The following is a 15,064-nucleotide window of genomic DNA, read 5'->3' as shown; positions in this document are numbered from 1 at the left end:
AGTCTCTTTTCTGCTTATGCATTTTAAAAAACCATACAAGTTATTATGTAGATATCTAGTGGGGTTTTTCTTCTTAGCACAATTTAAAAATTTATTGATATTGTCAGAAATTTGTTTGCAAAAAAAAAAGAAAGAACTTCGTTTTCTTTCTTTTTCTACCTTCTTTACTTCTTTCCTTTCTTTCTTTCATTCCTTGCAAAGTTCCAAATTTAGAAGTTTTATGTCTCAAGCTGAACCATTTTAGTCTTTCTAGGCCTAAATTTTCTCATCTGTAAAGTGGGGATAATAAATACTGCTCCCGCATTCTCCAAAGTATTGTTACAAGGTCTAATGGGTCAATATATTTAAAAGGAAATAATAGGGCACAAAAAATTAATAGTTATTATTAGGGAAAGAATTCTGAAATTAGAAGAGCTCTTTGTAGGAGGTTCAGTTTCTGATTAGCATATCAGTTTCTGATTAATGATGCTTCCCCTACCCCCAAAAAGAGATGTTTATATTTTTCATAGAAATCAATAGGAAACATTGCAGTACTTGCTTTAAGCAAAAGTTGTTAAGATTATGGATTTCAGCTAAAATTTCAAAAGATGTGAAAGCTCTTTGAGAGACTATTCTTGTTTTTCTCTTTTATGTTTAACTTGAATTCCATTATTTTAAAAGTGTGATTACTTTATTTTGACTGAATAATTTATTTCTGGTTATAATTGACAATCTCTTCTCTTAAATTCCCAGCACAAATCTGTTACACAGTGCCATGATTATAGATGAGACGCCTTTGACCAGAAGATGTTTAGCCCAGTCCTTGGCCCAGCAGTTTTTCGGATGTTTCATATCCAGAATGTCTTGGTGAGTAATTTCAAAGTTTACAACTACTGAGAAAAAGAATCCAGAAATTTTTTTTTTTTCCTGCAATGTAAGCTGACCTTTGTCCTAACTGCAGATAGTTTATTTAAAAGACACTATTCTATAGGTATTTAAAGAAAAATAATGAGTATAAATTTCATCCTAGATTTTTCACCATGAATTTAACATACACAGGTCTGCAATTTGCAATAAGAATAAGATAAGAATTTTGAGCAACAATTTCTTAAGAAACTGAATAAATGCTATAGATATAAGGATTTGAATGTACAGAAAATTATAGTTAGATTTTAATGTCAATGTTTAGTGCAATTGGTAATGTTCAAGATAATGTTTAAGGCAAGATAACAGTCCTCTATAATAGTGATATAGGGATTTTCCTGCTAGTGCCTAGCTTTGTAGTAATTTACTTGAAAGATGAGAGAGATAAGAACACTTTTTATTTTCTTTTTGATTAACTTGAGATAAATTTGAGGAAATACATGAAACTTTCTTAAGATTATAATTTATAATTGTGACCATTATGTGTTGTATATGAATCTTGGTTTCTTTTTCTTTCTTGTTGGAAGGGACAGGGCAGAGGGTAAGGCCTCTTTATTTGTAATTTTCCTAAAATTACATAGTTTCATTAAAGAATAATGCCTTGGAACATGGTAGGCAAAATGTTTGAATGAATGAATGGATAAATATACTAATGAATAAATGAATGAGTGGTGTCGATTGCATTTCCTCTTGAGAAACCAAAAAATAATTAAGTAATTAAACTGTAGGTCCTGGAATTCCACTGATAATTATGCATGGAATTGGCAATAATAGAATGTGGACTTTAAGAATTGAGCAATACAGTCCTGACTATGGGCAACTATTTCCTTAGAAGCAGACAGTGTGGACAGAGTTGGGCATGAGGGACGCAGCACTGCCAGAACAGAACACAAACATAGGTAGATTGTACTTGGAATAAGACTGTAAAGCAGTCTTATAATTAAAAGTGAAGCCAGATGTGAAGAAGGTATAATGAAAGAACAAGTAGAACTTAGGTGAGGAAGTAAGAAAACCAAGAAATTTGTTAAGAAGGCAGAGAAGAACATTCTGTGCTTGTTCCATTATCCTCTTTGTCCTTATCTGAAGAATTTTTATGATTAAAAGAAGTTTATATTTTGACTTTTTGCTTAGGTCTGATGAATGGGTACTGAAGGGAATTTCAGGCTATATTTATGGACTTTGGATGAAAAAAACTTTTGGTGTTAATGAATACCGCCATTGGATTAAAGAGGTAAAAATAGCTAGATCGATTATCCACTTACAAGTCAATAGGATATGTTAGTCTTCTCCTGATTTCCAAGTCATATGTCCTTTATTTTTAATAATTGTAAAATATTTATTGTCATTTGAAACTTCCTAATTTTTCCCAGCAAAGTGAGAATCACTTTACAGAGAAAGACTAATAGTCTATTTTATCTAGTTTCCATTGTCTGTGTTGGCATCCAAAGACTTTTGTGCTAAAGAAGAGAATATTTAAGCTCCTTAAACATCAAGTTTGTTGTCAGATATGTCCCAGCTTCTGATAGTAGTCATTTTTAGTGTAATTCTGTGTTTCCTAAATTTGTTTAGACTTAGAACCCAGATTCTGGAGTCAGATTGTTTTTCCATCTGCCTCATACATTTACAAGGTTTGTGACTTTGGTTAACTTTTCCAAGCCTTTTCTGTGTAAGAAGAGTATTAGTAGTATCTACACCATGGATGAGATTAGTGAGACATCATACGTGTAATGTGTGTGGTGCCTTGTACGTAGTAAGTGCTGTTATGTGCTGGCTAGTCCTTTGGTGCATTTATGTTCTCTGTCACTGTCAGATCTTTTTCCTATTATTTAAAGATTTGGCCAAAAAGAAAAAGTCAAGTCTATTTTGCCTAGCCCTTTGTGTTCATATACATACACATTTTAATCATTTCATGCTCAGCTTCTTCCTTTTCAGGTGGAAAATTTCAGCCTTTAATATCCTCAGTAAAAAGACCTCTCCATCTTCCCCCTTTTCTCATTTTATGTATCTTCATCATCCAAACCTAAACTCAAGTAAACAAAAAGGTAATTGTAAAAGATTTCAGACATCTAGAACTATGAAAAAATTCATATATCTAGAACTGGAACAGTCCATTCTTCATTTCCAAAACTATTAATGAAGGGGGAAAAAATAACATATAGCACTTAGAATGTTTTGGGCACTGTTATAAACGTTTTATAAATATTAACACTCTTAATCCTGCTCACTACCCTGTTATTATCGCCATTTTACAGATGAGGAAATTGAGGCACAAAGAGGTTAAGTTATTTGGCCAAAGTCAGACTGCTAGTAAGTAGTAGAGCTAGAATTCATACCTGGCTTTTAACCACTTCACTATGATTTTACCACTTCTGTATACTGCTTGTATAGTTTTTTTTTTCAGATTTTATTTTATTATAATTTATTTATTTTTATTGCAGTAACATTGGTTTATAACATTGTATAAATTTCAGGTGTACATCATTATACTTCTATTTCTGCATGGATTACATCGTGTTCATGACCCAAATACTAATTACAGTCCATCACCACACACATGTGCTTAATCATCCCTTTCGCTCTCCTCCTTCCCCTCCTCACCTCTGGTAACCACTAATCCAATCTCTGTCTCTATGTGTTTGTTTGTTGTTGTTTTTATCTACTACTTATGAGTGAGATCATATGGTATTTGACCTTCTTCCTCTGACTTATTTCATTTAGCACAATACCCTCAATGTCCGTCCATGTTGTCACAAATGGCTGGATTTCATCGTTTCTTATGGCTGAGTAGTATTCCATTGTGTATATATACCACATCTTCTTTATCCATTCGTCCCTTGATGGGCACTTAGGTTGCTTTCAAGACTTGGCTATTGTGAATAACGCTGCAATGAACACAGGGGTGCATGTATCTTTACACATTGGTGTTTTCATGTTCTTTGGATAAATACCCAGCAGTGGAATAGCTGGATTGTATGGTAGTTCTATTCTTAATATTTTGAGGAATCTCCATACTGTTTTCCATAGTGGCTGCACCAGTTTGCACTCCCACCAGCAGTGTATGAGAGTTCCCTTCTCTCCACATCCTCTCCAACACTTCTTGTTTCCTGTCTTGTTAATTATAGCCATTCTGATGGGCGTGAGGTGATATCTCATTGTAGTTTTGATTTGCATTTCCCTGATAGTTAATGATTTTGAACATCTTTTCATGTGCCTGTTGGCCATCTGTCTATCTTCTTTGGAGAAATGTCTGTTCAGATCCCTTGCCCATTTTTTAATTGGGTTGTTAGTTTTTTACTTGTTGAGATGCATCAGTTCTTTATATATTTTGGAGATTAACCCCTTATCAGATATATGGTTTGCAGATATCTTCTCCCAATTGTTAGGTTGTCTTTTCGTTTTGTTGATGGTTTCCTTTGCTGTGCAGAAGCTTTTTAGTTTGATGTAGTCCCGTTTGTTTATGTTTTCTATTGTTTCCCGTGCCTGGTCAGACATAGTGCTTGAAAATATGCTGCTAAGACTGATGTCGAAGAGCGTACTACCTGTGTTTTCTTCTAGAAGTTTCATGGTTTCAGATCTTACATTCAAGTCTTTAATCCATTTTGAGTTAATCTTTGTGTATGATGTAAGATAATGGTCTACTTTCATTTTTTGCATGTGGCTGTCCAGTTTTCCCAACACCATTTGTTGAAGAGACTTTCCTTTCTCCATTGTGTGTTCTTGGCTCTTTTGTCGAAAATTAGCTGTCATAGATGTATGGGTTTACTTCTGGGCTTTCAATTCTATTCCATTGATCTGTGTGTCTGTTCTTGTGCCAGTACCATGCTGTTTTGGTTACTGTAGCTTTGTAGTATATTTTGAAATCAGGGAGTATGATACCTCCAGCTTTGTTCTTTTTCCTCAGGATTCCTTTGCCTATTCAGGGTCTTTTGTTGTTCCATATAAATTTTAGAATTCTTTGTTCTATTTCTGTGAAAAACGTCATTGGAACTTTGATAGGGATTACATTGAATCTATAGATTACTTTAGGAAGTATGGACATCTTAACTATGTTAATTCTTCCAATACAAGAGCATGGAATATCATTCCGTTTCTTTGTGTCTTCAGTTTCTTTCAGCAATGTTTTATAGTTTTCAGTGTACAGATCTTTCACCTCTTTGGTTAAGTTTATTCCTAGGTATTTTATTCTTTTTGTTGCAATTGTAAATGGGATTGTATTCTTACTTTCTTTTTCTGCTGCTTTGTTGTTAGTGTATAGAAATGCAACTGATTTTTGTATGTTGATCTTGTATCCTGCAACTTGACTGTATTTGCTTATTACTTCTAAAAGTTTTTTGGTGGATTCTTTAGGATTTTCTATATATAAAATCATGTCATCTGCAAATAGTGACAGTTTCACTTCTTCCTTTCCAATTTGGATCCCTTTTATTTCTTTTTCTTGCCTGATGGCTCTGGCTAGGACTTCCAATACTATGTTAAATAGGAGTGTTGAGAGTGGGCATCCTTTTCTGGTTCTTGTTCTTAGAGGGATAGCTTTCAGTTTTTCACCATTGAGGATGATATTAGCTATGGGCTTGTCATATATGGCCTTTATTTTGTTGAGGTACTTTCCTTCTATACCCATTTTACTCAGAGTTTTTATCATAAATGGATGCTGTATCTTGTCAAATGCTTTCTCTGCATCTATTGAGATGATCATGTAATTTTTATTCTTCATTTTATTAATGTAGTGTATCACGATTGATTTGCGAATGTTGAACCATCCCTGCATCCCTGGAATAAATCCCACCTGATCTTGGTGTATAATATTTTTAATGTATTGTTGTATGCGATTTGCTAGTATTTTGTTGAGGATTTTTGCATCCATGTTCCTCAGTGATGAAATGCCTATAGCGGGAGCGCTCCCCGGCTCAGCTCCCCCGCTCCTCCATGGAAGGCTGCATACCATTGGGCTGCTCCTGGGCAGCCGTGAAGCACTGTGGCTTGTGAAGGTGGTGTTTTCCTCCCCAGAAGGGAATTTCTGCCTCTTCCACCTCAATTAGGATGGTCGTTTGTTGCATGTGTTCCTCCTATCCAGTTTTCAGTTCTCTCTCAGGTGTAGTTTTTTCAAGAGTAGTTGTAAATGGGCTATATCCGTGGGAGGAGGTGAATTCAGAGTCCGCCTACGCCACCATCTTGACTTGTCTCCTCTGCTTGTATGTTATTTAGACTAGTCATGAGTTTCCAACACAGTTGTGTTGTCTTTTTTTCACTGAAACTTTTTTTTTTCACTTCGATCTACGTCACATTAGAGAAGACTGGAGAAGTTTTAAAATGATCGATTCATGACATAATTTTATCTCTCTTTCTTTTTACTTGCCTAAATCCTCCACCAGAAGCAAAATACAGAGAAAGAAGAAATAAACTTGGAACATAGGTCAGAGGGGATGGGAAGAGCCATTAGGAAAAGTTGCCAGGCTACTGGCCAGCCCTGAAGTCACAAAGTAGAGAATGCGTTTTGGCTTTTATCATTCAGCCATCTGTGTAGCCTGCTTTGTTTATAAGGATGTAAACTACTTTCCTAACACATTTCATTTATTTTAAGACATTTACATTCTGATTCTAGGAAATGAGAAATCCCAGTTCAGTTCTAAAATTTGATATATAAAAAAATTTTCACTGACTTCTATTTTTATGTCTTGTTTAGGAACTGGACAAAATAGTGGCATATGAACTAAAAACTGGTGGAGTTTTACTACATCCCATATTTGGTGGAGGAAAAGAGAAGGATAAGTATGTTTATTGTTCAGAGATTGTATTACAAACCTTGTTTTGTGGGATCACTCTTTTAGGATCATTTGTATGTGTGCTGAGGCCCACACAGACCAAAGGAATAGTAATAATAGTATGTAATAATACTAAGGCCACAAACACTGGTAATATTCTCATTACTCCTTTCATTATTTTACTATTTTTATTGAATATGATGACTATAAATGGATTTAAATGTTAAAAAAAGACTCTTAAAAATATAAGGCTTTCTCTTTTCCATGTTAAATTTCCTAATGCTACTATATTGTACTATTCCCATAAAAGCTTAAAAATAATGGAAACAAGTATTTTGTTTGTGTACTACTGATTTTTAAGTCTAAGTAGATAATTTCAGCATCAAGACATCTTACCTACACCTGTTTATCTGAATGGTCACCTACCTAGATACTGAATTACTCTTTCCTTCTTTCATTTTCTTTCTTTCTCTCTTACCTTCCTTCCCTTCTCTCTTTCCATTAGTCTCTCGTTCTGTTTTTTATCAAGTCACTATCAATGAGATAGCCGCTTATAACAAAATAATGGTGCTAGCAAGGATTCTTATTTATTCTAGGGTCCACAAATTCCCTAAGGGAGTATGGATTGAATGGAGTGGAAAACTTTTCTGTTTTTCACTAACCATTAACTGAAATTTTACATTTCCTTTAATTATGAATGTAGGCAACAGACAGTGCTGTGACTTTGTCAACAGTGACATCATAGATATTTTCTTGTCACATTATAATTGTTAGCAGATATCTTGAAATATTCTTTGCAGTCATCACTACCTCAGAATTACTACAGTAGACCACTGCTAGATCTTATTATTTAATGTATTAATAAACTAGCACTTTTTTTATATTGATATAGATATATTTTTGATATATTTTTGATATTTTTAATAAAAATTAAAAATTAAGTGTATTTCATTATAATTGGTTTCCTTTGTAATCCAGTATATTTTATTTTGTACATTTAAAAGCAGTTTCTCAGATGGTACCCATACAATTAACTAGACTGCCCAAGTGTCTAAAAGCACAACAAAGGTTTAGAACCTTGAAGTTGTATAACCAATAGCTTTTTCTTCGTTGTAGCGTGGTCACTGACACAAGATTAAGCCAGTGGGAAAGCGTAGGAATTGAGAGTTATATAAACTTGGATTTTCATTGTTATTAATTTTTGTGATCTAAGAAAATTGTGTAAACTTTCTGTGTGTGTGTTGAGTGTGTGTGTGTGTGTGTGTTTCAATGTGTAAAATGACAGTGATGATCCATCTTAACCAGGTTGGTTATGAGGATTACTTGAGCTAAAGCTTCATACATAGTATACAATAAATGTTAGTTCCTTTGCTGCTTCTCCTGACTGCCTGCTGTATTTCACTTTCCCAGCATAGAGAGACTTCCCATTGTATGTAAATATTATTTACATTAAATGCTTTTACCTTGGTTCTGCCCATTTACTTAGTTCTTGTTGTATGTTTAATTTTTAAAACTTATGTATGGAAGCAGCACATGAATACATGCTTTTTGAAGAAGTCCCAAACAAGACAATTTAGAAGCATGTGGAGCAAAAAAGTAAAAGATCCTTTTTGGCCCTCTTTTGCAACCCCTCACCTCCACCAGTTCCTCTCCTTGGAGATACCCATGATTATTAATTTGGTATATTGTCTGGAAGAGGCTTTTTTTTTTTACCTTTATTTATGTGTATACAGCATTTACAAAATGTAGTTCAATCATGTGCATATTACTGTGTACTCTTCTTTTTCTAAAAATTAACCATATCTATATATTTTGGCAAGCATTCTGTGTGACTATACATAAATTTACTTTGTTCCATTTAAGAGCTATATAGTATTCCATTATACCTTGGAACTTATTTGACCTTTTCCGATTACTGTCCATTGCTAAAGCTTTTAAGCTCTTAAAAATTATAAGCTTGGAATTAATAAGGGAAATATAAAAGTAATTTTTCAAACATTGAATTGGCAAATATTTTAAATTTCAATATGCCATGTTTTTAAGGAGATGTAATGATTACTTTTATACATTGATTGTGAGAGTATAATTTGGTACACTGATTTTGAAGAGTAATTTGTTGGTACCAATCAAAATTTAAAATGGATAATTTTTAGATTCAACAATTCTACGTCTAGGTATATTATCATATGGAAATTCTACTTCTAGGTATTTGCCATACAGAAATACTTGTACATGTATAGAAGATATTCACTACAGCATTATTTGAAATAGTGAAAAATGATAAACATCTTAAATGTTCATATATGTTGTAAATATTTTCTGCTGGACTGTACCTTTTAATGTACTGATCTCTTTTATCATGTCAAGGTTTTTAATTTTTACATAGCCAGTCTGGTCTTTATGTCCCCTGGATTTTATATTTTTCTTTAGGAAGATTTTTCCCACCCCAAAATTATGAAAAGAAATTTTTCCTGTTATTTTCTTTTAGTACTTTTATAATTGTTTTTCTTTTCTTTTTTTTTTTTTTTTAAGAATATATCTTTTTGTGTGTATGAGTGAGGAAGATTGCCCCTGAGCTAATGACCATTGCCAATCCTCCTCTTTTTTGCTCAGGAAGATTGGCCCTGTGTTAACATCTATACCCATCTTCCTCTACTTTATATGGGACCCTGCCACAGCATGGCTTGACAGGCGGTGCACTGGTGCGCGCTCAGGATCCGAACCTGCGCACCCCGCGCTGCCGAAGCAGAGCACGTGCACTTAACCGCTTGTGCCACTGGGCCGGCCCCTAATTGTTTTTATTTTAGATGTATAACCCATCTTGAATGTTTTTTTGTGCATGCTTTCACTTGGGGATATTGATTGGAATTGTATTGATTGTATTGATGAATTTGGATAGAATTGAACTATTTACAGAATTGTGTCTTCCTCTCTGGGAGCTTGGCCTGTGTTTCCATTTATTCAGCTTTTCCTTTATGTCCTTTCATAAAACTTCAAAATTTTCTTCCAGTTAAGTTTATTTTTAGATGTTTTCTGGTCTTTGTTGCTCTCATAAAGTTGCTAAGGTATTCCCATGAAGTTTTTGATTTACTGTCTTGATGTAGCAATGAAATTTGTTGTTTACTTAATATCTAAATTTGTTATGTTAATTAAATCTGTATTTTTTTTTTTAGCCCGGCATCCCATCTACACTTTTCAATAAAGCATCCACACACACTCTCCTGGGAGTACTACACTATGTTTCAGTGTAAAGCTCACCTTGTGATGAGATTGATTGAAAATAGAATCAGTATGGAATTTATGCTACAAGTAAGTATTAAAGTTAAGAAGTCAGAACAGTTGTAAAGAAAGATCTGTTCTATATGTGTGTAATCTGAATCCTGTTCTGTAGAATAGGAGTTAGGGCATCTGGGTTTATAGCTGGACTTCTGTTACTAATTAGCATTTGCCCATTGAGTACCTGTACATTTTGTTTGTGTTTCCTTAGATGTAGAATGGATGTCAATACTCAACCTACTATTGCAGGATTACTATGAAGATAAAATTAGAATGCGATGATGAAAGTAAAACCTATTGATGCATATGATTTTGTGTTCAGTATTATTTAGAATATTAAGGATGCAGTGCCATTTAGAAATGTTTTCAGTAGGAAAAAGCAAACTTATCTAAAAGATGTTTATTTTTGCTATTGCTAAATTCTGCCATATATTTTAAGAAAGGTTTGGTGTAAGTAGTTGAGACAGAATAGTTGAGGTAGTAGAAACCAGATGTATTATAAATGTTCCACTATTTTTTTTCCATTGATAACGTTCTTAGAGGTGAGTGAAAAATAATTTATTAATAAAATCTTTTTTAAAACGCATTTTAAGTTTTTACTGAAATTAAGTTTCTTTAATCCTTCTGTCCTTCATGTTACCTTTAGAGTAAAGAACAGAAATATTAAATGAGAGATGGTTCATAAAAAGTCAGTCAACTTTTTAGGATGGCATAAATCCTAATAAGTATTCTCAACTTTATGATGCTTAGTTTCTGTGTAAAGATCATAGCACAATAAATTATAGGTATTATATATTATTCTTATTATAATTCTTAATAAATACACTATTCATTGTTTTGCCAGTACATCATTAAAATCCAATTATGTTTATAGGAAGAATGGTTTTATGTTTTGATTGTTTAAGTCTTTGCATGTTTCTACTACTAGTAGTCTTTAGGACAGTGTATATAGTAAGATATGAAATTATTGTCTTCTATAATTGAGTATAATAAAATTATAATGCTTTGTGAGTATAGCACAGAATTGAAAGCAATATATATTATGTTATATGAACTTACTAAATGATACTTTTATCCTTACAGGTTTTCAATAAACTGCTAAGTTTGGCTAGTACTGCTTCATCTCAGAAGTTCCAGTCACATATGTGGAGTCAGATGTTGGTTTCCACATCTGGGTTTTTGAAATCCATCTCAAATGTCTCTGGCAAAGACATCCAGCCTTTAATAAAGCAGTGGGTGTATCCTTTTCAATAGCAGTTCAACAAAGAGGTGGAAGGGACTAAGGTATGTATGTAAGGGGAAGGAGATAGAAGAGGGATTTGGGGGATGAAAGGAGGTAAGAACTATTTAAATTGCTAAATAATAGTAGAAATAACCAGGAACTGTAAATCATTTCCTCTGAAGTGCCTGCTAATTACTGAGATACACATACGTCTATATTTGTAAAATCAGGCATATTTTGAAGTACTTTTTTCTGTGTGAGTACAGAAATAGGCTTGCTGGTGGGGGAGGTAAATAGTCCACCGACAGGCCTGTAGGATTACTTGTAAGATGCAGTGGTCTAGTGACTTTCAGATGTGGTTAGAGGTTGGCACAACTTGAGTGGTATCTTGGAACTTTTCAATTTTTACATTTTTTCATTTCAGAACACTATTATATTAATAACCCAGTCGAGTGGTTTTGCTTCTTTCAAAACACAAATTGAATGTTTCAGAAGTTTTGTTTAAATCTGGAGAAACATTTTCACAAGAATTTTGAATACTTTGCCACCTGGTGTACAATGAAGTATTCTCTCAACCTTTGAATTGGTGGGGATGAATTTGAAAATTATTACTTACCATAATGAATAATTTATGTTTTTTAATACACACTCATTTCAGTATGCAAAAATTCCTTTACGATTCTTCAGAGACCAGAGTGGAGTGGTAAAATTTTATGGAAGTTTTGCATTTAATAGGAAACGAAATGTCTTGGAATTGGAAATAAAACAAGATTATACATCTCCCGGAACTCAGAAATATGTGGTAAGTTTTTTTCCAAAATGACCTTTGCACTCCTTTCTCCCCAATTTTAGTAGCCGAAGGGCTTCAGAGTGGGCAACTAGTTAGAAGTTTTGTAATGAGATTTTGTTTACAAAGAATAAAATTGAGAAAACACGAAGTGTCAATGAAGGGAAGAGGGATTACAAATGGAGATTTGAGGGGACACATATTCTCCCAATTCTCCTCTCGTTTGGCACCAGCTGCCTTTCTTTCAGATATGCAATTAGTATAATATTATTTTATATCTTGATATATATACCTGTGCACATAGTAATATATATTGGTATTTTTCTAGCACTATCTTTGAACAGTATGTTTCTTTTTAAAGGGACCACTGAAAGTGACAGTGCAGGAGTTAGATGGATCCTTTAATCATACGTTGCAAATCGAAGAAAACAGCCTTAAACATGATATACCCTGCCATTCCAAAAGCAGAAGGTAGGCATTGATTTGTAAGTATATACTGAAGTTTATAACAACACTAACATTTTAAGTCTCACAGATTAAAATGCCAAAATAAAAATCCCATGGTATACCTAATTTTTTATGTAGAGAACATGTTATCTAGTATCTTTTTTTAATACTCCATTAGTATTACCAAACATTCTTAGCTTTCTGTCTTGATGAGTTTATCTTTAGAATTAAATAATTAACTTTAAAATTTGGGTTTGAGAATCCTTATTTTGTAGGAGCAGTGGGAGGTGTCGGGGGAAGAGGGAGAATCTCCCTCCGCCCTTTCCCTTAAGGTTCTTCTGGCTGGCCAAATAATCAACAAGACAGGTTAGCAGGAGAAAATAATACCAAGTTTAATAACATGTATACATGGGAGAAGCTCAGAAATGAGCAACTCGTCCCTCTGTCTAAGCTGCTTTCTTAAGTATTGCAGCTAAAGGCGAAGGAACGTGTTGGGGGTGGGTAGTGGCCTGGGACTTCAGAGGGCAGAAGGACAATTCTTTTCAGGGTCATCTATTGATAATTTGGTAAGGGAGGGATAGAGTTTTTTGATGAAAGGGGCTTGGTGCCCCTCCCATTGCAACATCTATTTTACATTATCTTTATAGCCATCATGATAGAAGATCTGTTCCAGGAATGAGCCACCATGCCAGATTCTCTAGGCAGTTAGTGGGGGAGGTCAAATATCCTTATTGTCTTCAGCTCGAAATAATCCGCATACCAGAGTGGTGCTTCCTGGGGCAGCTTGCCCTGAGCACCATCAGAGGCAAGTTCAACTTTATGGAGCCAGGAACCATTCAACGCAAATAGCTTAGATTCAGTCTTGTTGCATTAATGCCTACAGGAAATATTGAGAAAATGATCATGAATATAAAAGAAGGAGCTGAGCACACATCGTGAAAAGCCCCTGCATCTTCTTTGCTATGTGTCTTTCTCCCTTTTCTCTATACCACCGTGCCCCTACAGAACATTCTCAATGTCTTTCAAAGGCAAATTGCTAGTTTACTTAAAAAATGTCCAGCAGTTCACTTTTATTAATATATTTTTCCTTTACCACTGTTTTTTAACTCAGCCATTAGCATGTACTCTAAAGAGTGAAAAATTAGAATGTTTCTGTGCTTTGCTGGAGGAATATGGAGTAATATCACAACTTCAGGAACAGAAGTCATATACTCATGACTACATTTAGGTCACCTTAAGGATGAGAAAGTCAGTTGATTTTGATGGCCTTCAGAGAACTTGATTCTGAACTCTCCCTGGAATCATTCTTTCTCTGAGAAAATTCTTCCTTAGTTCAAAATGAAATCTCCCTTTTTTGTATCCTGTCTGTCTTTGAAATTGGGAATATCTGATTGCTACCCTTTTCCTAACATTTCCTTAGGTTTGTTCCTCTGTAATAACAGAATATTGTTTGAGTATTCTTTGATATGAGGAATACAGGAAGACTGTTCTCTGTTTCTGTTTTTATTCATCCTCACCCAGGTTTTTAGTGTGTCATCCAGCAGGTTTTATGATTCACGAGTAATTTGCATGGAAGCGATTGCTTTTGTTTTGGCTGAAGTTTTGTGCATAGTAATTAATTGTACATATTAATACTATTAAGATGTTTTATTAATCAGTTGCTTTATTTCATGTAGGACAGCACCTTGCGCATACAGCACACAGTTCAGAGTTATGCATGTCTCATTTCAGGCCTGGCTATTTTTTCATTTTTTTGTAAAGGATTTCTTTTTTAATAGGTCTCTTATCTTTTGTATATAAAACTGCAGCTGCCAGTTCTTGGGAATATATATGTTTTAAGTTGACATTTATTTATATATTTCTGCTTTTTGTTAAACTTTGATCAAGAAAACATTTCAGTATCATTTACTTCATTCCCTTCTGCTTCAAAATACAGATTTTCTTGTATTTAAATTCCATTATATTTACGTCCCTTTTTCCTTGCGATATCTTTCAGTGTTGCATAAATCCCTAATTTGAACTTTAGCTGCTCATGTCCTTTCAGATTTGAAAATCTCACAATTTTCAAACTTACTTTTCCTTAAATGTAGGAATAAAAAGAAAAAAATTCCACTGATGAATGGAGAAGAAGTTGACATGGATCTTTCTGCAATGGAGTAAGTTAATTACTTAAGTTTAAGGATATAATATTTTCTGCATTCTCGTTTGTCTTGTTATACACATCTAAAACTATGTAAATGTCCTGAAATTAGTGCTTGTCCAACTTTTGAAAGGCGATAGAAACCTTATGTTAAAAACAAATCTTACATAAAATCATGATCAAAGAGAGGAAAGTAAGTCGAGCCTGGCCCAGGTGAGAATACGAGGAAATGCAGGATGGTTGGAGTGGGCGGAGCCTTGGCTTAGGCAGCTTTCTTGCTTCTGGGTGGCCTGTGGAGCAGTGCTCCTCAAACTGTAACATGCGTGTCAGTCACTTGGGCATCTCCTTAAAGTGCAGTTTCTGATCCAGCACTTCACTAGTGTGTCCTGATAGTTTGCATTTCTAATGAGCTCCTAGATGATATTGATTCTCTTTGTCTTTGGACAGGGCTCTAGGGCACTCTGAGGCTCTCTCTGTTTGCAAAACACAGTTTAAATATCACTTTCTAAGGTGGTAATATTATGTGG

General features: G+C 34.2%; 1 protein-coding gene across 3 annotated transcripts in view; it reads left to right on the top strand.

The window, feature by feature from the left end:
• TAF2 (TATA-box binding protein associated factor 2) overlaps positions 1-15,064 on the top strand; it is an 84,820-nt gene that overhangs the window by 24,058 nt on the left and 45,698 nt on the right. For all 3 annotated transcript variants that reach the window (XM_058564845.1, XM_058564843.1, XM_058564844.1), the window contains 8 exons: positions 733-846; positions 2,035-2,134; positions 6,587-6,672; positions 9,839-9,974; positions 11,025-11,179; positions 11,851-11,965; positions 12,312-12,421; positions 14,488-14,553. In XM_058564845.1, coding sequence (XP_058420828.1) covers positions 733-846; positions 2,035-2,134; positions 6,587-6,672; positions 9,839-9,974; positions 11,025-11,179; positions 11,851-11,965; positions 12,312-12,421; positions 14,488-14,553 — 882 coding nt within the window. The remainder of the gene's footprint in view (positions 1-732; positions 847-2,034; positions 2,135-6,586; positions 6,673-9,838; positions 9,975-11,024; positions 11,180-11,850; positions 11,966-12,311; positions 12,422-14,487; positions 14,554-15,064) is intronic.

This window comes from Diceros bicornis, chromosome 21 (genome assembly GCF_020826845.1).
Source record: "Diceros bicornis minor isolate mBicDic1 chromosome 21, mDicBic1.mat.cur, whole genome shotgun sequence".
Lineage (NCBI taxonomy): Eukaryota > Metazoa > Chordata > Mammalia > Perissodactyla > Rhinocerotidae > Diceros > Diceros bicornis.
This window is presented reverse-complemented; position numbering and strand designations above follow the sequence as displayed.